This window comes from Vipera berus (genome assembly GCF_964194415.1).
Source record: "Vipera berus genome assembly, chromosome: 6".
NCBI classification, from domain to species: domain Eukaryota; kingdom Metazoa; phylum Chordata; class Lepidosauria; order Squamata; family Viperidae; genus Vipera; species Vipera berus.
The window spans coordinates 55897942-55916889 of NC_138208.1; the positions used below are offsets into that span (position 1 = coordinate 55897942).

General features: G+C 39.2%; 1 protein-coding gene across 1 annotated transcript in view; it reads left to right on the forward strand.

The window, feature by feature from the left end:
- The first annotated feature begins 1512 nt into the window (after nucleotides 1-1512).
- NEDD1 (NEDD1 gamma-tubulin ring complex targeting factor) overlaps nucleotides 1513-18948 on the forward strand; it is a 49505-nt gene continuing 32069 nt past the window's right edge. Inside the window, exons 1-4 of the mRNA XM_081331986.1 lie at nucleotides 1513-1701; nucleotides 8140-8286; nucleotides 11230-11324; nucleotides 14505-14621. Coding sequence (XP_081188112.1) covers nucleotides 8148-8286; nucleotides 11230-11324; nucleotides 14505-14621 — 351 coding nt within the window. The 5' untranslated portion in view covers nucleotides 1513-1701; nucleotides 8140-8147. The remainder of the gene's footprint in view (nucleotides 1702-8139; nucleotides 8287-11229; nucleotides 11325-14504; nucleotides 14622-18948) is intronic.

Genomic DNA, 18948 nt, shown 5'->3' on the forward strand with positions numbered 1-18948 from the left:
TTAAAGTTCTGTCAGCATCTCTTCAGTAATGTGAAACAATGCAATATTTATTTAAAACATTTTATATGGTCATCTAACTTAAGCCAAACTGTGTGTGGTTCGCAGTCCCCAAATAAAAATGATACATGTCAACAATGAAATAAAAGAGACCTTGCGCCAGTTAAATTTTCCCATGCAGCCTACAAGTTTGTCCCATGCTAATTTCACCGTACCAACAATTGAAGTAATAGTCAGGCCTTAAGTGTTTTTAGGATGGTTAAAGGAGTAGAGGACTTCTAAAGGGATATAACACAGGGAAAAATGTAAAATGGCAGCATTGAAGGAAAGGGACAAGGAGCATACCTACTTTATGCAGGGTGTTGTGTTGAGTTGAGCATATGTCCTCAAGGAAAGGCGGTCCTGCAAATAAATGGTTTCATGCTATGAAGGGCTTTAAAGTTAATAAGCACCCGCTTAAATTGCACATGCAATGAAAGTAGAAGCCAGTGCAGCTGGGTGTAACAGGATGCCCACCACTGCATGCTGCTACAAGTGATGGCTTCTGAGTAATCCTCGAGGTCAGTCTCATGTAGAGTACATTGTAACCCAAGCAGGAAGTAACCAAGGCATGGATGACCTTGAGGAAGGCTTCCAGCTCCAGGAAAGGGTCCAATTGGCACACAAAAGGAATCGCTGCAAGCAATAGCTGCCACCTGCTTTTTGAGTAAGAGCTACTAGTCTACTGAAGAGATCCAAAATGTGCACTAGCCAAGTATGGGAAAGCGCAATCCCATCCAGAGTCAAAGACGACCAGGGCCTGAGAAGCCAAAACAAACAAACGTCACCAAAGCCAATCTCTAACTCGGGTAGGCAACCTCGGCTCTTTTATGACTCATGGACTTCAACTCCCAGAATTCCTGAGTCAGCATAGCTGACTCAGGAATTCTGGGAATTGAAGTCCATGAGTCATAAAAGAGCCGAGGTTGCCTACCCCTGCTCTAACTCCTTAAAAATTACAACGCATCATATTTTGTGAATGAGGGTTCACTAGCTGTATACTGTACAGCGTTGCCCTCTGTTGCCAACAGTAGATCAAACGGGAAGAGAAAAAAAAAAGAGAATGAAAACTTGCTGGAAGGGTAGGTATGTATGCCCAGACTTATCACAGACAATGATTCGCGCATATGATGAAAGGAACTCTAGTTCCTCCAACGTTTATGGTACGATCCGTTAGTTTCTACGATGCCCCCGAGTTCTCCACCCGGCAAACAGCAAGCGTTTTGCAAACTAGGAGACACGAACCCCGTGCCGTCAAAAGAATTCCATCAAGACCCCTTTACTCGCTCGTCCCATTTAGCAACATCTGCTATTAGCAAAGAAACATCGCCACGGGGACGACAATCTTTTCGGCGCAGGATAAGCCTCGCTTCCTCCCTCCCCCCTCCGTTTCTAGTTACGGAAAACGAGCGCACGTCGGCAATTTTGCTCTCTCTCGGCTGCCGTAAAAGGGTGGGGAGCGGGCTCTCGCGGTGGCTGTTGGGACGGTCTGCTAAGTAGTTGTAAGGAGCGGGGCAAGTCCGCTCCGAGCGCTTTTGGTTCTGGCGGGGCGAGCGTGCCGGTTCCCTTGGTTTGCGAAAGGACAAAGCTGGATGGTGGGGAGAAAAAAAATGATCCGGATTGGCTGAAAGACTGTTACCCGGGGTGACCCGGAGAAGTGGGAAGGTGAGGGAAGAAGCGAGATCTCTTGTTCGTCTGAATCGGAATAGGTTGGGAGCCCGGCCCGCCCTCTACTTTGTCCTGGAGCTGGCCGTGCTCCCAGCAGCTGCCGGTCCTTTGGACCCTCCTTTAGTTTTGGCTCTGGCTCTTCGCCGTTCCTGTAGTGACGGACGGACCCTGACCGGGCAGGATTGTCCCTTTAGGTTCCCCGAATGGGAGGAAGCTTTAGGTGTGAAATAACCGTAGTAACCCTGCGCCTTCCCCGCTGGAAACTTATTTCGGGGAAAGTATCCTTCACGCTTTCTCTGAAGCGCCCCAGATAAAGCACCGAAGCGCTTCTTTCTGCGCAATTATTTGTCTGTCTAAATCAGGGGTAGGCAACCTCGGCTCTTTTATGACTCATGGACTTCAACTCCCAGAATTCCTGAGTCAGCTATGCTGACTCAGGAATTCTGGGAGTTGAAGTCCATGAGTCATAAAAGAGCCGAGGTTGCCAACCCCTGGTCTAAATCAAGCTGGTTTCATTCAGCAGGGTTTATCTTTAGAAATGCGAGTTCAACGTGACTCGGTGTATTGATTAGGAGTCTGGCTATGGCTTCCTCGCATTTCTTATACAGAAGTGCTTCCATAGAAGAATCAGCTGAATTGCTTCCTTGATACCTAGGCAGGCAGTTAAAATGAAAGCCTTCCACCCATTTTGGGAGAGGTCTATGAGCAACAAATGTCTTGCGTACAATTTTTTTTTGACACGGAGTTCAAATATATGTGCTGTGTGGCAAATGTAAATAATATATGGAATTTCGAACATTTTTCTTAATTTGCGATGAACATAATTTTACAACAGTTTATGGAATTACATGAAGGTCAAATAAGTTAATTTGGTCTACTGATACAGCCTATTTAAGAGGTCAAAGAGAGAAAAGTATAATATTCCTTATTTTTCTCTGTGATCTTTGGAATTCTCTCATGCAGCATATTGAAGTCTATTAATTTTCTATGAAACTGATAATTTATTAACATACATCAGCTCAAGCCACATTCTCTGTCTGTGGTGGCTCCTAAGTGTGTACCTCCATTATTTGCAAGATACTAAAACTGTTTTTATGTGCAGAGATCATTATATTTAGGTAAATTGTGAAACTAATGCTTTTCCTCATGTACTGCAAATGTGAAGTTATTGTACTGATTGACTATAATAGTATTTCAACAAAAAATTATTTAAATATATACAATTAGTCTGCTCAGTTCCAAAAATTGCACATTGTGTTGTTATTGTGCAGCCAGAAGCAGGCCACTCCTGGACTTCATTCTCTGGAAACCTCCATGTCAAATGGTTATGACATATTTATGAAAGTAATTATGGAATTACTATCCACTTAACTGTTTTATTGAGAGCTTGAATCTACAAGAAGATTAACTTTATTACACGAAACTGAAATCAGTGAGGCATTGTCCTCGTCTTCAATTTTTGACATGCAAGATGAAATGCCTCAACCCACGTTGGGCTACATTTTTGTAACTGCATGGATTATAAAGTGAATTCTGACAAAAATATTTAAATCATGTAAATTATTCAGTGTTCCTATGTTCTTTTTATGGTAACATTTTAAAATTAGATAATTTATTCACAAATTATATTTGTGAATAGTTACTTGAAGTGTAAATGCCCTTTGCACTGTTGTCCCACATTGAAAAGTCTGAAAGCCATTCAGTTACATTCAAAAGTATTCACTGTTTTTTGGCATTAGTATTTTTATGGAAAGCTACAAGTCAATGTGTAGGCAATTCTCATTAAAGTTCTAATAACTTTTATCACTTGACCTCTTTCCATTTTTCAGAAATTATCAAATCCCTATAGTGCAGACATGTCAAACACAAGGCCCGGGGGCTGGATCCGGCCCGCAAAGTGGTTTCATGTGGCCCACGAAGCCATCCTGGAAACAGTGAAGGAACGGCCGCCACTGCCTTGGCCCTGGCCCAGAGACCCTCCTTCTGCCAGAGACCCTCAGATCTGTCCCACTCCTGCCCAGGCCCCCATAGGCACCCTTGATGCGAACGATGTAGAGCTGGCCACGCCCACCCAGTAGGCCATAAGCACTCTAGCCATGCCCAGCCAGTAGGCCACGCCCACCCTGGCCATACCCACCCGGCCCCCTGAGGGCAACCACAGTGCTGATGCGGCCCTCAATGAAATTGACTTTGACACCCCAGCTATAGTGTATAGCACATATTTCATATTTCTAACTTAAGTATGGAATATTACATTTCAATTGTGCTGCTATACCATTTAATCTTGGGGTCTTCATGGACTCAGAGGGGGTTCCTCCTAGATGGGAAGGAACCATCTCTGACTCAGTTCTATCAAGACGCAAGTGGTTGTGGGTATTGCGACCACCTGGTTCCAGGGTTTTTCCATCTTTGACCATGGACACTTCCCCATTTAAGCATGGTGGCAATCTGAAAATCTTCCTGAACTCAGTTCCTGATTGATGAGGAAGGGTCAGTTGTGGTCAGGAAGTCCCTTTGCATAGATTTATCTGGTGTGCTAATTGTGCTTCTTCCGGGATTTATCTGGTGTGTTGTGCTTCTTCCGGGATTATGTGGTATGCTAGTTGTGCTTTTTCCGGCAAAGTCATAGATTTATCTGGTGTGCTAGTTGTGTTTTTTCCAGGATCATGAATCCTAGTCACTTCACAGCTCAATTATTGCAACGTGCTCTATCATGCTTTAAGATCATTCTGAAGCTTCAGCTAGTCCAAAATGCACCAATATGTGTATGCATATGTGATATCTCTGTTCCATAAGCTGCACTGGTTGCTCGGTTTCTTGCAGGTATGATTCAGGTTGCTTATAAAACCTTACATGGCACATGGCCTGTTTATTTGAGGGACTGCCTGTTTCCTGTATGTCTAGCTGACTGATTTGAGCTGGTGGCTGATTTGAGCTGGTGGGATTGGTGCACTCCAGGAGCCTTTGACTAAATAATGCCATCTATCAAGACTTGGGAAATATATCTTCTCTGTCACTGCCCTTGCCTTCTAGAATGAGATTTCCCTGTTGGAGTTCTATAGGACCTTAAAGATCTGGCTGTTTTGTCATCTCTTGGCCTAGGACAGTGATGGTGAACCTTTTAGAGACTGAGTGCCCAAACTGCAACCTAACTTCTTTAAAGTTTACTTGCTGGCAGCAAAAAGCCTTGGAGAACAGAGAAACCCCCCCTATACCACATAAGGTGGAGGATTTTCTCCTCAGCCGCCACCGCTCCGACCCATCCCTTGCGTTGGATGAGTTTACTGCAATATCATCGCCTTGCCATTGTAGTATTCTTCTGAACTAGGTTTATGTAATGTATAGTGTTTGAGTCTAAATTTAAAGTAGGTTGTCAACTGTTTGCTGTATTTCTACGGTGCCAAAACCATATTGGCAGTTTGTTTCCATAAAAGCAAAAACACAGTAAAAATCTAAAATCAGAATTAATACAAAATTCTATTATAGTACAGTTTGCACAATTTATGTCGATTAATTCCCTAAAACCTCCCCAAACATGTTTTTAATAGCTTCTGGAAAGCCAATAAGAAAAGTGTCAGCTTAATTTCAAGAGGGAATTCTATTCCACTATATGGGGTTGCAACTGAAAAACATGGTCTCCTTCAGACCTATTAAGTATCTCAGGGCCGAAACATGTAGGCCCTGTACATTAAACCCAGCATTGACTTTTATCTGGAAATGTCTGGTAATTAGTAAATGACCATAAGGCAGGCATTGTATGATTATAGGGACTTTGATTTGTTAATATATGGGCTGCTGCATTTGAATCAGTTATAGCTTCTGAGTGGTCTTCAGGGACAGCCCTGTGTAGGATATGTTGTAGTAATCTAAGCAAACTCATACGATGTGCATGAATTAACGTATAAAGAGTAACTCATCCCAAGTTGGAGTGCAGCTGGTGCACTAAAGAGAGCTGGCAAAGGCCATCTGGCGATGGTCTTAATTTGCACTATGAGCTCATAATGACCCCATATCCCTGACCTGCACTTATAGGAGTCTCATCTCTTTATGTCCTTTTAATTGGAAATATGTCTGTGCTTTAATCAAGAGCTAAAGTAGAAAATATTGCGACTGCTGTTTCACCTGTAGTATTTTTCTACATAACGCTAGTGGCAGAGAAATTCAAAAACATTGGACTATACCTTCTAATAGAAAAAGAAATAAATAGAAAGGAAAGAAGAAAAAGCAAGAAAGGGAAAGAAAAAGAGAAAGAAAGGAAGGAAGAAAAAGAGAAGGAAGCTAGTTAATATTTTCTGAATTTGAATGCTTTCCTTTTTGGCTGGATTTTCAAGCAACTTGACAAGCAATTCTCCTTTTAAAGGAGTGTCCCCCACCCCTTGAGATTTGTACACAATGTATATGAGATTTCATTGACACCCACGTTTTTTCCTTCAAAAATTCTCTAGGAGCTTTGCAAGTGCAAGCAAGCAGCAGAGTGGCTTTCATCCTACAGAAATATTTCATGAAGTTTGATGCGCATGTTACAGGATTTATTTGTAGTTCTTTCTGTGGACTCATTGACCTTTAGATTTAAAAAGAGTTGGTATTCATTTGTGTTTTAGGTATCCAAACAGTGACTGTTGGGATTTCTTTTTGTAACCTTGAAAATTACTTTTAACAAAATACTTTTATTATACTGTTACACGGCTCATACTGATTCACTCTTAAATCCTTACTACTGCATGAATGAGTCTGCCTTGCCTGCTTCCAGTCTGACTAGGAGCACCAGAAGGCATTCACTGTCCAAATATGTCCCTACTTCCATCAACCTGTACCAGGAGAGGACTGCTGAAGAGTCACAGATTATTGGTAGGAAAAATCCAGCCAATGGGAAGGCAGAAACTGGAGTAGGAACACTTGATGGTAGGTCTAGTGTGACTCTAGTCATAGGAAAGGAGGGGGTGTTTGAACCATACTGTTGCATGCTAAAACTGGGTAGCTGCAGATTGTTTAGTATATAGGTGGTACTTCATATTTTCTTAAATTTCAAATGAAGGTAAAATTATGTTTTTTAAAACAATTATTTTGCCTAGGCATGTGGCTTAGAAAAAATACTGCTTCCCATCTTCATTAGTAAAAGTGGTGATTTACCCAGGTTAACATTAGAGGTGTGGCTTTGTTCTGTTGTAATGACAAATCATGTGTTGCTTTTACTAGAGGATAAGGTAAAGGTAAAGGTTCCCCCGCACATGCGTGCTAGTCGTTTCCGACTCTAGGTGCCGGTGCTCATCTCCGTTTCAAAGCCGAAGAGCCAGCGCTTGTCCGAGGACGTCTCCGTGGTCATGTGGCCGGCATGACTAGACGCCAAAGGCGCACGGAACGCTGTTACCTTCCCACCGTAGCGGTCCCTATTTTTCTACTTGCATTTTTACGTGCTTTCGAACTGCTAGGTGGGCAGAAGCTGGGACGAGTAACAGGCGCTCACTCTGTTACGCGGCACTCGGGATTCGACCCGCCAAACTGCCGACCTTCTGATCGACAAGCTCAGCGTCCTAACCCACTGAGCCACCGCGTCCCTTTACTAGAGGATAACTAATACTTTATTCCTTCTCTCCCCTCCCCCCCAACCTCTCAAACTTTTAAGATGAACGGAAGGCTGTGATGCAGAGAAAAATATAGATACACTTTCTATTCATGGGATAGAATATTGGAATAAGTGTGAATGTAAAAAAATAGATGATCCATCTAATATCAGTAGCATTTGCACTAAATTACAGTGAGAAGAATTTTTCCGTGAGAAATGTAACGGTTGGCCCTCTTGTTCCATCACATATGTTATATTAGAGCAGCCAAATGAATGAAACTGAAGTATGTCTATTTGGAAGCCTCCAATATGATTGTGCTCTGGGTCAATATTCTGTGATCCAGTTTTGTTTGGTAGTATTTCTTTCTTGAAACATTTGATGCCCCACAATTTATCAGGTCGGAAATGTAGTGTTTACAGACAGATTTAGCAACTCATTAGTTATCAAATCTGGCTCAAATACAAAGATTTTTTTATTCGGTTTTTTTCAATTTACTGTTTTTAGAAATTACATTTTGAAAGCATTGGAGCATAACAAAACTGAGATCATAAATATTTTGTTGAATATTTAACTCCTTTTTGCTGTCATTAATGACAAGCATTTATGTTTGGGTTTATTAATCTGAGATGATGATGATGATGATTAGGTTTATTGTACTTGTAGTTATATATGCCTGCTATATTGTGGCAATAAAAAGCACGTCAGTCAATAATATCTGGCAACAAATCTTTGCCACAAGTTGTATTAATCTTATTTATACTTTATAGGTTTATCATTCTTTCAAGTGCAAGAAACCACATTTTTTTGGTTTGCCAGGTAGAATAATATTTAATGGAAATATATTTGTAATAATTTTAATTTTCTTTTACAGGTGTAGAGATGCAGGAAGGTGTCCGTTTTGCTTCTTCAGGAGATGATGATGTTAAAATATGGGATTCGTCTTCTATAACTATTGTGGATCAGTTTAGTCCCCATGAATCTTCTCACCCAGTTAACTCAGTATGCTGGGGTAGCAACAGTATCCTTTGTTGTTTCAGTATTTGAAACTTATTTTGTATAATTACTTGTTAATAGCAATTGTCCTAATTGCCTATTTATGACACCTCAGAGATATGGCCATTCAAAATTCTTTCTACAAGGAATTCCATATTTCAGTTGCTGCCATTGGCAGAGGAAAAAAAACTTAAGGTGAATTTTCTCTCTTTTAAACAAAAATACTGGTAGTCTTCGAATTACAACAATTTGTTCAACAACCGTTTGAAGCACTGAACAAATGGTAATTATACCTGGTTCCTGAAGTTACATTTGTTGCAGTGCCCCAGGGTCACATGATCAAAATTTAGACACTTAGCACTTACGACCACAAGAGTGCTTCAACTCCGCCACCTGCTTATCATCCCTCATCTCTGCCCTTTTAGTTCCCTGCATTGTGCTATCGGGTTTCCACATGCTCCTCCACCCCAGTTCACATTCACCATCTTCTAATCCCACTGCTGACCAAGCACATCCTGCCTGGCCTTCACAAGGGAGCTGCTGGACACAAGGTTTTCTTCCCAAAGATTGAGCTGAGTTGTGGTTCTGGGGCCTTTTGGTGCACTGTGACTTTGGGGCTGCAGGAAAGGAAGCCCAACTCCTCTCAGTCTTTGGGCAGAAATCCTTGTGTGTCCTGCACAAGGGCCAGATTGGGTGTGCGTGGTTAGCAGTGGGAACAGGAAGATGGTGAAGGTGAGCTGGGGTGGAGGAGCATGACATAACAAGTAACCCACAGCCTCATGGTTCTGGGACTGCTTGCTGCCCCACAAGGCCCAGTGCAGCTTCGACAAAAGGACAGAAATGGGGGGGTATGTAATGGGAGTTGAAGGGGAAGCAGTCTCTTATTTGGAAGAACTGAGGTTTGTCCTTGGAGGGATCAAGCAGAAATGGCTTGGAGGTGGGAGATACATCCGATGTAATTTACCGAATCCCCTGCATGGATTGCCCCTGTGACTGTGTAGGACAGACAGGGAGGTAGCTAACCATCATTCAAGAATACAAGCGAGCGGTTAGATGAGATCTGAACTTGGTAGCCTCACACTACAGTGAACAAGGACACACTTTCATTTTTGCAGCTACCAAGATTGTTGCCTAACCCTAACCCTAACCCTAACGCAGACACGAAAACGGCAAGGCAAGTGATTGAAGCCTGGGAAACAGGCCCCTTGTCAGTCAACAGGAGTGCTGATTTATCACCAGCCTATCAAGAACTTAGAAGGTGAGGGCTGGGCAGCACAAGCAAACGACAGCTAAAGACTTAAAAGCCAGGCATCAACACATCCCAATCAACATCTAAAAAGCCACTTACCACACACACTACAAATACCATACACACACTGCTAGAGAAAAGTTTCCTGAAGATGGGTTCCAGCAACGTCCAAAAGCTTGGAAGACAAAACCTCTGGTCTCAGTGGCCGACCCAGATTGTATCCTGCAACATTATCCTGAGATATGTATATTTGCCTTCATTCTGGAGAAATGGCTTGGCTTGGGGTGGGTCCTCAACTAACTAGTGGAGTTCATATAGCAATGGCAAAGGGGAGTGCTAAAGTACTGGCTCAAAAATATTTAAGGAGCAAGTTTTTAGCCCAGCTTTTCCCCATGATAAATATTTGAAAATGCAAGAAAGAAAAAAAAAAGAACAGAAGAGAAAGATATTTAAAAGCTGTATAAAAACTAAGAATTTTTGAGATAGCATTAGATTAATGCCACATATAAAAGTGATTTATATCAATTTGACATGTTGAAACCATTATTAAAATCAAAACAATACTCGGTAATTATCAGAGGCAACTAAACTAATAAGAATCATCAATCACAATAAACAGTTGGAGGTTTTATCTAATCTGAAAAAAATCTGTCATTATAATGAAACAGGCAGAATCTAATATTTTAAAAAGCCTTATGTTTGAATAAACCCAAGCTTCAGATCTAATACAAGTCATGTGCAGAATTATAACCCGTGAATTATTTTTTGGTTAAATAAGCATAAGATTGTTTTTTAAATATAAAGTTGTTCTTCACATTGAAGCATATTGCCATAGCTGTAAGGACATTATTATGTACCATTTCCAATAAGAAAAATAAAGTATCCTAACATCTGTTATCATATACAAAGCAAATTCTACATACTTTGTAGGAATATGAGGCTTAGTAATACTTAACAAAAAGGGTTGTTTAAAAAGTTAATATTTAGATTATTATTATTTTTTACAATGAAGCATCTTTTAGAATTGTTGAGCTTTGTGATATTGCCACCAAATACAAAAAACAAAACAATGATCCTACATTTCCTACAATTCTTTATATGAATTACCTGTTTTGGCAGTCAGCATCAGCTTAACCTATCTAAAAAACCATTGATCATATATAATTTTCTTCGGGTTTAATATTTTTAGTAAATTTGATAGTTATCTTCCATAGATATTCCCATGTTGCATGTTAATTGTCTTCTTTAAATTTAATCATGCCATATTTGACTTGTTTTGTTCCTGAATCTTATTTTACTAACAGTTTATACATAAGCCACAGGTATTCAGAATTTTGTTCTATATACTTTTCAAGTTCAGTCAGAAATGTAATGTTGAGAAAATGATAGTAAGAAAAATAAAGACAAATAGTTTCATTGGGTTGAATAGAAAGTATTGTAAACACCATTAGCTTATCATAAAGTCTTGAATAATGATAAAATACCAAATGCCACATCTTTATATTTTTTTCAAAAATAGAATGTTTTTATAAACTTTTCATCATTTCTGTTCGTTGTCAAAATAAATTATATCTTTTTTTAAGTAACTCTTGAAAAAGTATGGTTCTCTCAATTGGAAATGTACGTGATTAAATACCTACTTAAAAAAGGTTTTCTTCCCAACTGAAACAATTTTGCGTAAACAAAAACACATCTTGTGTTCCTTGACTCTTATTTTAGATAACTTTTTGGTAACAACGTCAGCTGTTGGTGATAAGATAGTGATTTCAAATTATAAAGGAAAACCAGTTCCACTCTTTGAACTAGCTGAAGGGGTAAGGAGAACAGCTTTTTTTAAAGGTGGTCTTTTAGTGCATTGCTATTTATATGTACTCAAATTCCGTAAGTGTTCATAATATTCCTGATTATGCATTGCTACCCTGGAAATAAATCTCCTCTAGATTCAGGTGATAAGATTTACAAATAAATGAATTTTACTTACTATCTGTTCTGTGTTTCAAAAATACATAATGCTTATTTAGATATTTATATAAATTTATAATCATGTTTTGGATTTGGTTCCAGAAGGATGTTTCAGAGTACACAGGGTCACAAATGTAGCATCTGACTGCAATTCTTTATTGTAATACCTCTCCACCCCCACCCCGCACCCCCCCACCCCAAAAAATCATATAGCAGTTGTGTGGGCCTGAAAAAATATGGCTACTCTAAAGAGTGCATATAGGTACCACTATTGCACTTCCAGGCACTTTTTGTGAATAGAATTCAAAGATATAAGGCACTTGTTACGTGTAAGGCAGTTTTATTCACTCTCCTCTCCACCAAAATAAAAAGTAAGGGAAAAAGACCTGCTGGTCTTAGCACAGAATGTTTCCAATGAAAAACATGAAATATGATCTCTACTTGTACCGTAAGAATATAATAGCAGCAAAGCTAATTCACAAGGATTGGTCTAGAACACAGGTCTGCAACCCGCGGCTCCGGAGCCGCATGCGGCTCTTTCAGCCGTCTCCTGTGGCTCCCAGTCCTCTGCCATGTGCAGTCCCAAAAAAAAAAAGGACTAAAAAATTTCTACCAATCAATTCAAATATGCAGGATAGGTGCATATCTCACCTTGGCTCCACTCTTCAGTGAAACCCTGTTCTGCGCATGTGCGCATGTACGTGCATGCGCACACATTTTTTGCGGCTCCCAGTTTTTCCTTTTGTGAGGGAACCGGTTCTGAGTGGCTCTTTCACTGTTTCAGGTTGCTGACCCCTGGTCTAGAACAAAACCTGATACCCTAAAATCAAATCAAGGAAATATTGTAAACAATCCAGGAACCACTTGTTGCTGTTCTGTAATACAGTATTCATTACTCACTAGTAGAGATTAGAAAACTCTTCTTCAATTTTAGATTTATTCCAGCTTAGAATATTGTCCACATTTGAACAATAATTTGCTCTGTCTCAGCTACTAATGGCTGAAATAATCTGTTCTAAATCTTTTTTAAAACAAGTCATATATTTATTTATTTATTTATTTATTTATTATTTAAACTTATATACCGCCCTTCTCCCGTAGGACCCAGGGCGGTTCACAAGGTGATTAAAACAATATAACAATACAAAAGTTAATAACAAATTAAAATAAATTAAATTATCCTTAATTAAAATCTAAAACCCTTAACTAATTAAAAACTCAATTACAATAGGTTAAAAATTAAAAGTTCTCAGTCCTGGCTGGAAAGCTCAAAGAGCCAGGTCTTCAGGTCCCGGCAGAACGAACAAAAATCTGGGGCAGTCCTGAGCTCTATGGGTAACTGGTTCCAAAGGGCAGGCGTGCCCACAGAGAAGGCCCTCCCCCTGGGTGTCGCCCTCCGGCAATCCTTTGCCGGCGGCACCCTGAGAAGGCCCTCCCCGTGGGAGCGCACAGGACGAAGTGTTCCCTCAGATATCCCAGACCCAAGCCATATATAAGATTTATGATCACTTTTCTTATTGGACATCAGATTAAGTTGCAACCCATTTAAAAGCAATGTTTTCTTGATTCTTTGCAGTTTTTGAACTCATAACTTTCTGCTGTTTTTATAATCATAATAAGTTATAGTAAATTATGTAATCATAATTCCTATTGTCTGTAGCTGTGTTATTGGCTATTATCTGTGTGGTTAAAATAATCCTGCAATACATTAATAAGGCTGCCTTCAAAAATTAAGCTGTTATTAACTATGACATTTTCTTCTCTCTGTTCTCATTAAGATCTTTCTGATAGTATGTAGAATCAATACACATTTCAGAGTGTATGTTCTTTTGCCAGTGGTATTCCCAAATCAGTGCCTTTTCTGTTATAATCCACAATGGCTTTAAGTTATAAAGAAAGCCATCCAGGCTCTTTTGAGTTAAGCTCAGCTCCTGGTGATGTGATTTTATTAACACAACATTTGAAACTTGCTTTTCATTGAAAAAAAATATTCTGGAGGAAGAGAATCTTCTAATCTATAGCCTTAAGATTTCCTGATTGCCTCTTATCTAAGCACTAACCTCTTCTGACCTGGCATAGCTTGTTGTTGCCATATTATGACTCTACTCACCTACTTAGAGATATTAATGTTTTGAAAATGATTTGTTTCCAGTCTTGTATACAGTTATGTGGTGTCTATTTTTATAAATGAAGAATTGTTTCATTTGTCAAAGGAAATGTATAATTGTCTTCAAACTTCTTCACAGTGTGAAGGCTGCAGGGAAAAGCAATGAAAGGGAATGGATGATTATTCAGCAATATAAATTAAAATGTTCATGGACCACTTAATATACACTTTGGTAGACAGGCTGTTATTTATTAGCTCTATGATTTTTATTTCAGACATCCATTTTCATTTATTTAATTAAAATATTTTGATCCTTCTTTTCTATTTAAAAAGCACCCAGAACAATTATTACTCATCAATCACATAGTACATTGTTGAAAGAGCAGGTAATTGCTATAATTTGTCTTTAATCTTTCTGCTGCTAAAAGTAATAAAATGGTTAAGGTGTTGGACTAAGTTCAACCTCAGTCACAGAAGCTTGCTGAATAGATTAGGACCAGTCAACTTTTTGTCAAGCAGACTACTCCACAGGCTTGTTGTGGGGGGAAAATAGAAGGAAAAGTACAGTGTATAGTTCCATAAGTTCATTGAGGAAAAGCAGGATATAAATCTAATTAATGAAACTAATTAGTTGATATTAATGGAAAAACATCAAAATGAGCTTTTATTGGCTCCTACTAACTTTAATTTTGTGGTATGGTGTTGGTAAATTAATTCAAACTATATATTGAATAATCCATCATGAAGATGTCATTTTATTTTGTGTGTGTCATATTTGTTGAACACTTCATTTCCTTAAAATGCAAAACGTCATTTATTTTAATCAGATCTATATTAGTGCCTCAGATTGTATTAATTTTTTATCCTAGTTTAAAATTGATGTTGATATTTTCTTGATGGTTTTTTTTAATTTATTGCCAAACAGGCAAAGCAAACATGTATAAGCTTGAGTTCGAATTCAGTGTATATTGCAAGTGGAGGAATTGATAGCACTGTTAATATCTGGGATTTAAAATACAGAAAACTTCACCGATCTCTTAAGGTAAGATACAATATTGTATTATGGGATTTTTTTGTCATTTAATATATATGAGATTAATATCATCTGTAAATATTTAGGTTTATACTCCAATCTTTAAATATCAAAATGTAACTCATATTTTACATCACAGATGTTTTTGTGCTAGCAGAATGATAGCTATTTAGCAGTGGTGCTAATTAATTATATTACACAGACTTTACAGTCAAGTAGTGAGCAGTTATTGCCGTGATGGAAAAATTTATACTCCTTCTCAAATCTAAATCTGATACTTTCAACTGACATTGATACTCTTATTTTATCTGAATAAATCTCTCACATCATAGAGCGAGATAAATACAATTGTCGTGATGTGTAGTGTAATTTAGTGAAGTGAAATAGAGTGTTTTGCTTAAGATGTTGGACTCGGACCAGGAGGATCTAGATTCAGGTTGATTCTCAGCCATAGAGTTTCATCAGGTGACTTTGGGCCAGGTAGCCTCTCTCACAACATTGCCTACTCCTCATAGTTATTGTGCAGATAGAAATTAAAGGAGGACGTGCTATTTTACATTGCCCCAATGAAAGGTTTTATCTCTTAACAAATAAATAAGTGTTACTCATATATACAGGTAGTCCTCAACTTAAACAGTTTGCTTAGTGACTGTTCAGAATTACAGCAGCACTGAAAAATGTGACTTATGACCATTTTTCATACTTACGACCATTGCAGCACTCCATAGCCATGTGATTTACATTCGGATGCTTGACAACTGACTCACATTTATGATGGTTGCAGTGTCTCAGGGTGATGTGATCAGTTTTTTGTGACCTTCTGACAAGCAAAGTCAGTGGGGAAACCAGATTCACTTAACAACCATGTTACTAATTTAACAGCTGCAGTGATTCACTTAACAAATGTGGCAAGAAAAGTCATAAAATGGGGCAAAACTCATTTAACAAGTTTCTCATTTAGCAATATAAATTTTGGGCTCAATTGTGGTCATAAATTGAGGACTACCTGTATTGGTACACAAGAGTGTAAGTTATTTCAGTATTTATGTATATTTATAAAGTGTTCCAAGTGTTTTAATTAAAATATAAGATTGGCCTGGAAAAGAAGTTAAGGAAAAATAGCAAAGTACAATTACAATTTTTAATTTACAGTCTTTTGCATTGGGACGCGGTGGCTTAGTGGGTTAGGATGCTGAGCTTGTCGATCAGATGGTTGGCAGTTTGGCAGGTCGAATCCCATGTGCCGCGTAACAGAGTGAGTGCCTGTTACTCGTCCCAGCTTCTGCCAACCTAGCAGTTCGAAAGCACGTAAAAATGCAAGTAGAAAAATAGGGACCACTACGGTGGGAAGGTAACAGCGTTCCGTGTGCCTTTGGTGTTCTAGTCATGCCGGCCACATGACCACGGAGATGTCCTCGGACAAGCGCTGGCTCTTCGGCTTTGAAATGGAGATGAGCACTGGCCCCTAGAGTCGGAAACGACTAGCACGCATGTGCGGGGGAACCTTTACCTTACCTTTACCTTTTGCATTTGGGAGCAGTTAATCCTAATCTGTTATTAATCTCTGTGTACCTATTTTTCTTTGATTATGGAATTTAGTTGCTGTGCCGATTTCTATAATTGCAAAATGATAAGTATTATGTGTTTGGGAAGATAATACTTTGACAGTTGTGTATGTGCAAATTTAGGATTATAGGTGTTGTGTACTGGGCTTGTGGTGATACACCATGTGCGTTACTGGAGCAGCTAACGGCTCTCCAGCAACCCAGACTAGCTGTCTCCGGTCCTGCAATTGGCTAGTCCCAGGCGGCAAGAGTAGGTTCAAACCTATTGGCTGCTGCCTAGCAGCTAGACTATATATTGTGGCTGGTTGTAGCCCAAGTTTCAGTACAGTTCTAGCAAGAATAAAGTATGAGTTATCCTGTACTCAGCCTCGTGTCATCATTTCTGCACCCAAGAGCCCACGACTTAACAATAGGGAAGACTGATTGACAGTTGTTAGGTAAATATCATTAATAACACTATGGAAGCAAAGCAGTTCTTGGAACTGCATTGTGTTAAAATACAATGTTTATGTTTGCAAAATGTTGGAAAATGTTTTACGTAGGCTCTGAGAATGGCAGTTTTGTATGTGTGTGCATATTTCTTTACTAATGGATAATTTCAGTTCTATTACAAAATATTGTTAATTTTTAGAGCCTGAAGAACTTCAGTCTGAAGTAATTAGAATATAGGTCCCCCGCTATTACAGTCTGGCCTTTGATATTTTTTGGAGAGTCTGGCCAATGGGTAAGGCTCTGGGGATCTTAGTGAAGACCCTCTCTGTTTGATGCGAGGAAGCATTCAGTAATTTGAGGGTGAAGCTCATCGCCATCTAGAAAAGTGAAGTTTATGAGAGCTAGATATTGCAGTTAATATATTTGATGAAGCTTATAAGTCCCATCACTATAGTTTGGATTAATGGTTATTAGATAGATCATTCTGTGCTAAAGGTAAAGGTAAAGGTTCCCCCGCACATGCGTGCTAGTCGTTTCCAACTCTAGGGGCCGGTGCTCATCTCCGTTTCAAAGTCGAAGAGCCAGCGCTTGTCCGAGGACGTCTCCGTGGTCATGGGGCCAGCATGACTAGACGCCAAAGGCGCACGGAACGCTGTTACCTTCCCACTGTAGTGGTCCCTATTTTTCTACTTGCATTTTTATGTGCTTTAGAACTGCTAGGTGGGCAGAAGCTGGGACAAGTAACAGGCGCTCACTCTGTTACGCGGCGCTCGGGATTCGACCCGCCAAACTGCCGACCTTCTGATCGACAAGCTCAGCGTCCTAACCCACTGAGCCACCGCGTCCCATATTATTCTGTGCTAAAGGTTAGTAAATATGCAACAATACTGTAGTTCAGGAACAGTCATTGCTATCAGTTGCTTCAGAGGCAAATTTTCATTCCTTTTAATCTTTTCTTTAGTTGAATGTTATTGGTTAAATTTGATATATTCTTAGGGCTTTGTGTTGAAGTTTGAGGCTTATGTTTTGCTTTCTTATTTTTTTTAACCATCGTCATTATCTTGCAGATTAGTGTCAATTTAAAAAAATTGCTGTTATTATGGTCAGCAACATTCTTAGTACACATGGTTGCTTTAGCAGATTTGGGTAGGCATTAGACATTTTCTTTGTTCCTCCAAATATTCTAGCATAATTTGTTGGATGTGGATTCATATCAGTGTGTACTGAATTGCACTGTTTAGAGATTATTCTGTTTTAGAATGCAAACTATTCTAGGAATTTATCAGACATTTGATACAATGGTTTACAATTCAAAAAATTTCCCTGGAGATATTACAGTTAAACCAAAACCAATATAAAATAACTATATTTTAACTGGCAGGTGAAACAAATATTTCAAATCAAATATAAATATAAATAAGGAGGGAAGGCACGACAGTGCGCTCTCTGAAGGCAGGGCTATTCAACTGTCTACTTTAGTAGAAAAGGGTCATATTACCCCAACCAGTGATCATGGGAAGTTTTCCTTTATCTCAGTGTGTCATCCCTGCCCTTCTCCAGAGATATAAACCCTTCAGAATCATTTGGATGGCATCTGGAGTTACAGAGAAGACACAGTTACTAGAAATTGACATGTACTTCCAATAACAGCTTCTGTCAGAATGAAGAAGGATCAGTGGTGGGATAACAATTAAATACAATTTACTTGGTACTGTATGCTTTCAGTACTGTGCAGTGAATGTACATGTGAGGATGTATAATTAGATAGACTATGGAGAAACATTATAAGAAAGACGATCTGGAAATTTGGACGCAAGAGCTGGATCCTTCCCTAAGTAGAGAGAAAAGGGATCAAAGCTCTATCTCTGTGTTCCTGCAGAAATCATTGTAAAAAGAATGATTGAAGTGGTTCCTTTTTAGGATCTGTTTGCACCTGATTTGCAACTTTCTTAGTGAAAGATAGGGAAAAGCCTGGAAGGATCCAGGGGTACTCTGATTAAAGGAGGGAGACATTGTATGAATAATCAGGGGGCCTGATTGGAGATTTCATCTGTATTATAGCTTTGGGAAAATACTTTCTCCCAGTTCAGAAAGCATTGGGCAAGTCTTATTCCTGCTGAGATTCAGCTTTTGAATAAAGAAAAAGTCAGATATTTGAACAAGAATTTGCTATCTAATCATTTCTGAGAGACAGCACATACGAATATACTGGTTGAATAGAGAGTGATAACCATTCCAGGGAGGTGGAGCTGGCAACCTTTTAGAGACTGAAGGCTGCACTTAATATTTTTGTGGGAATGCAAGAGCTCCAAAGAATGGAAGAATAACATTAGGAAGAT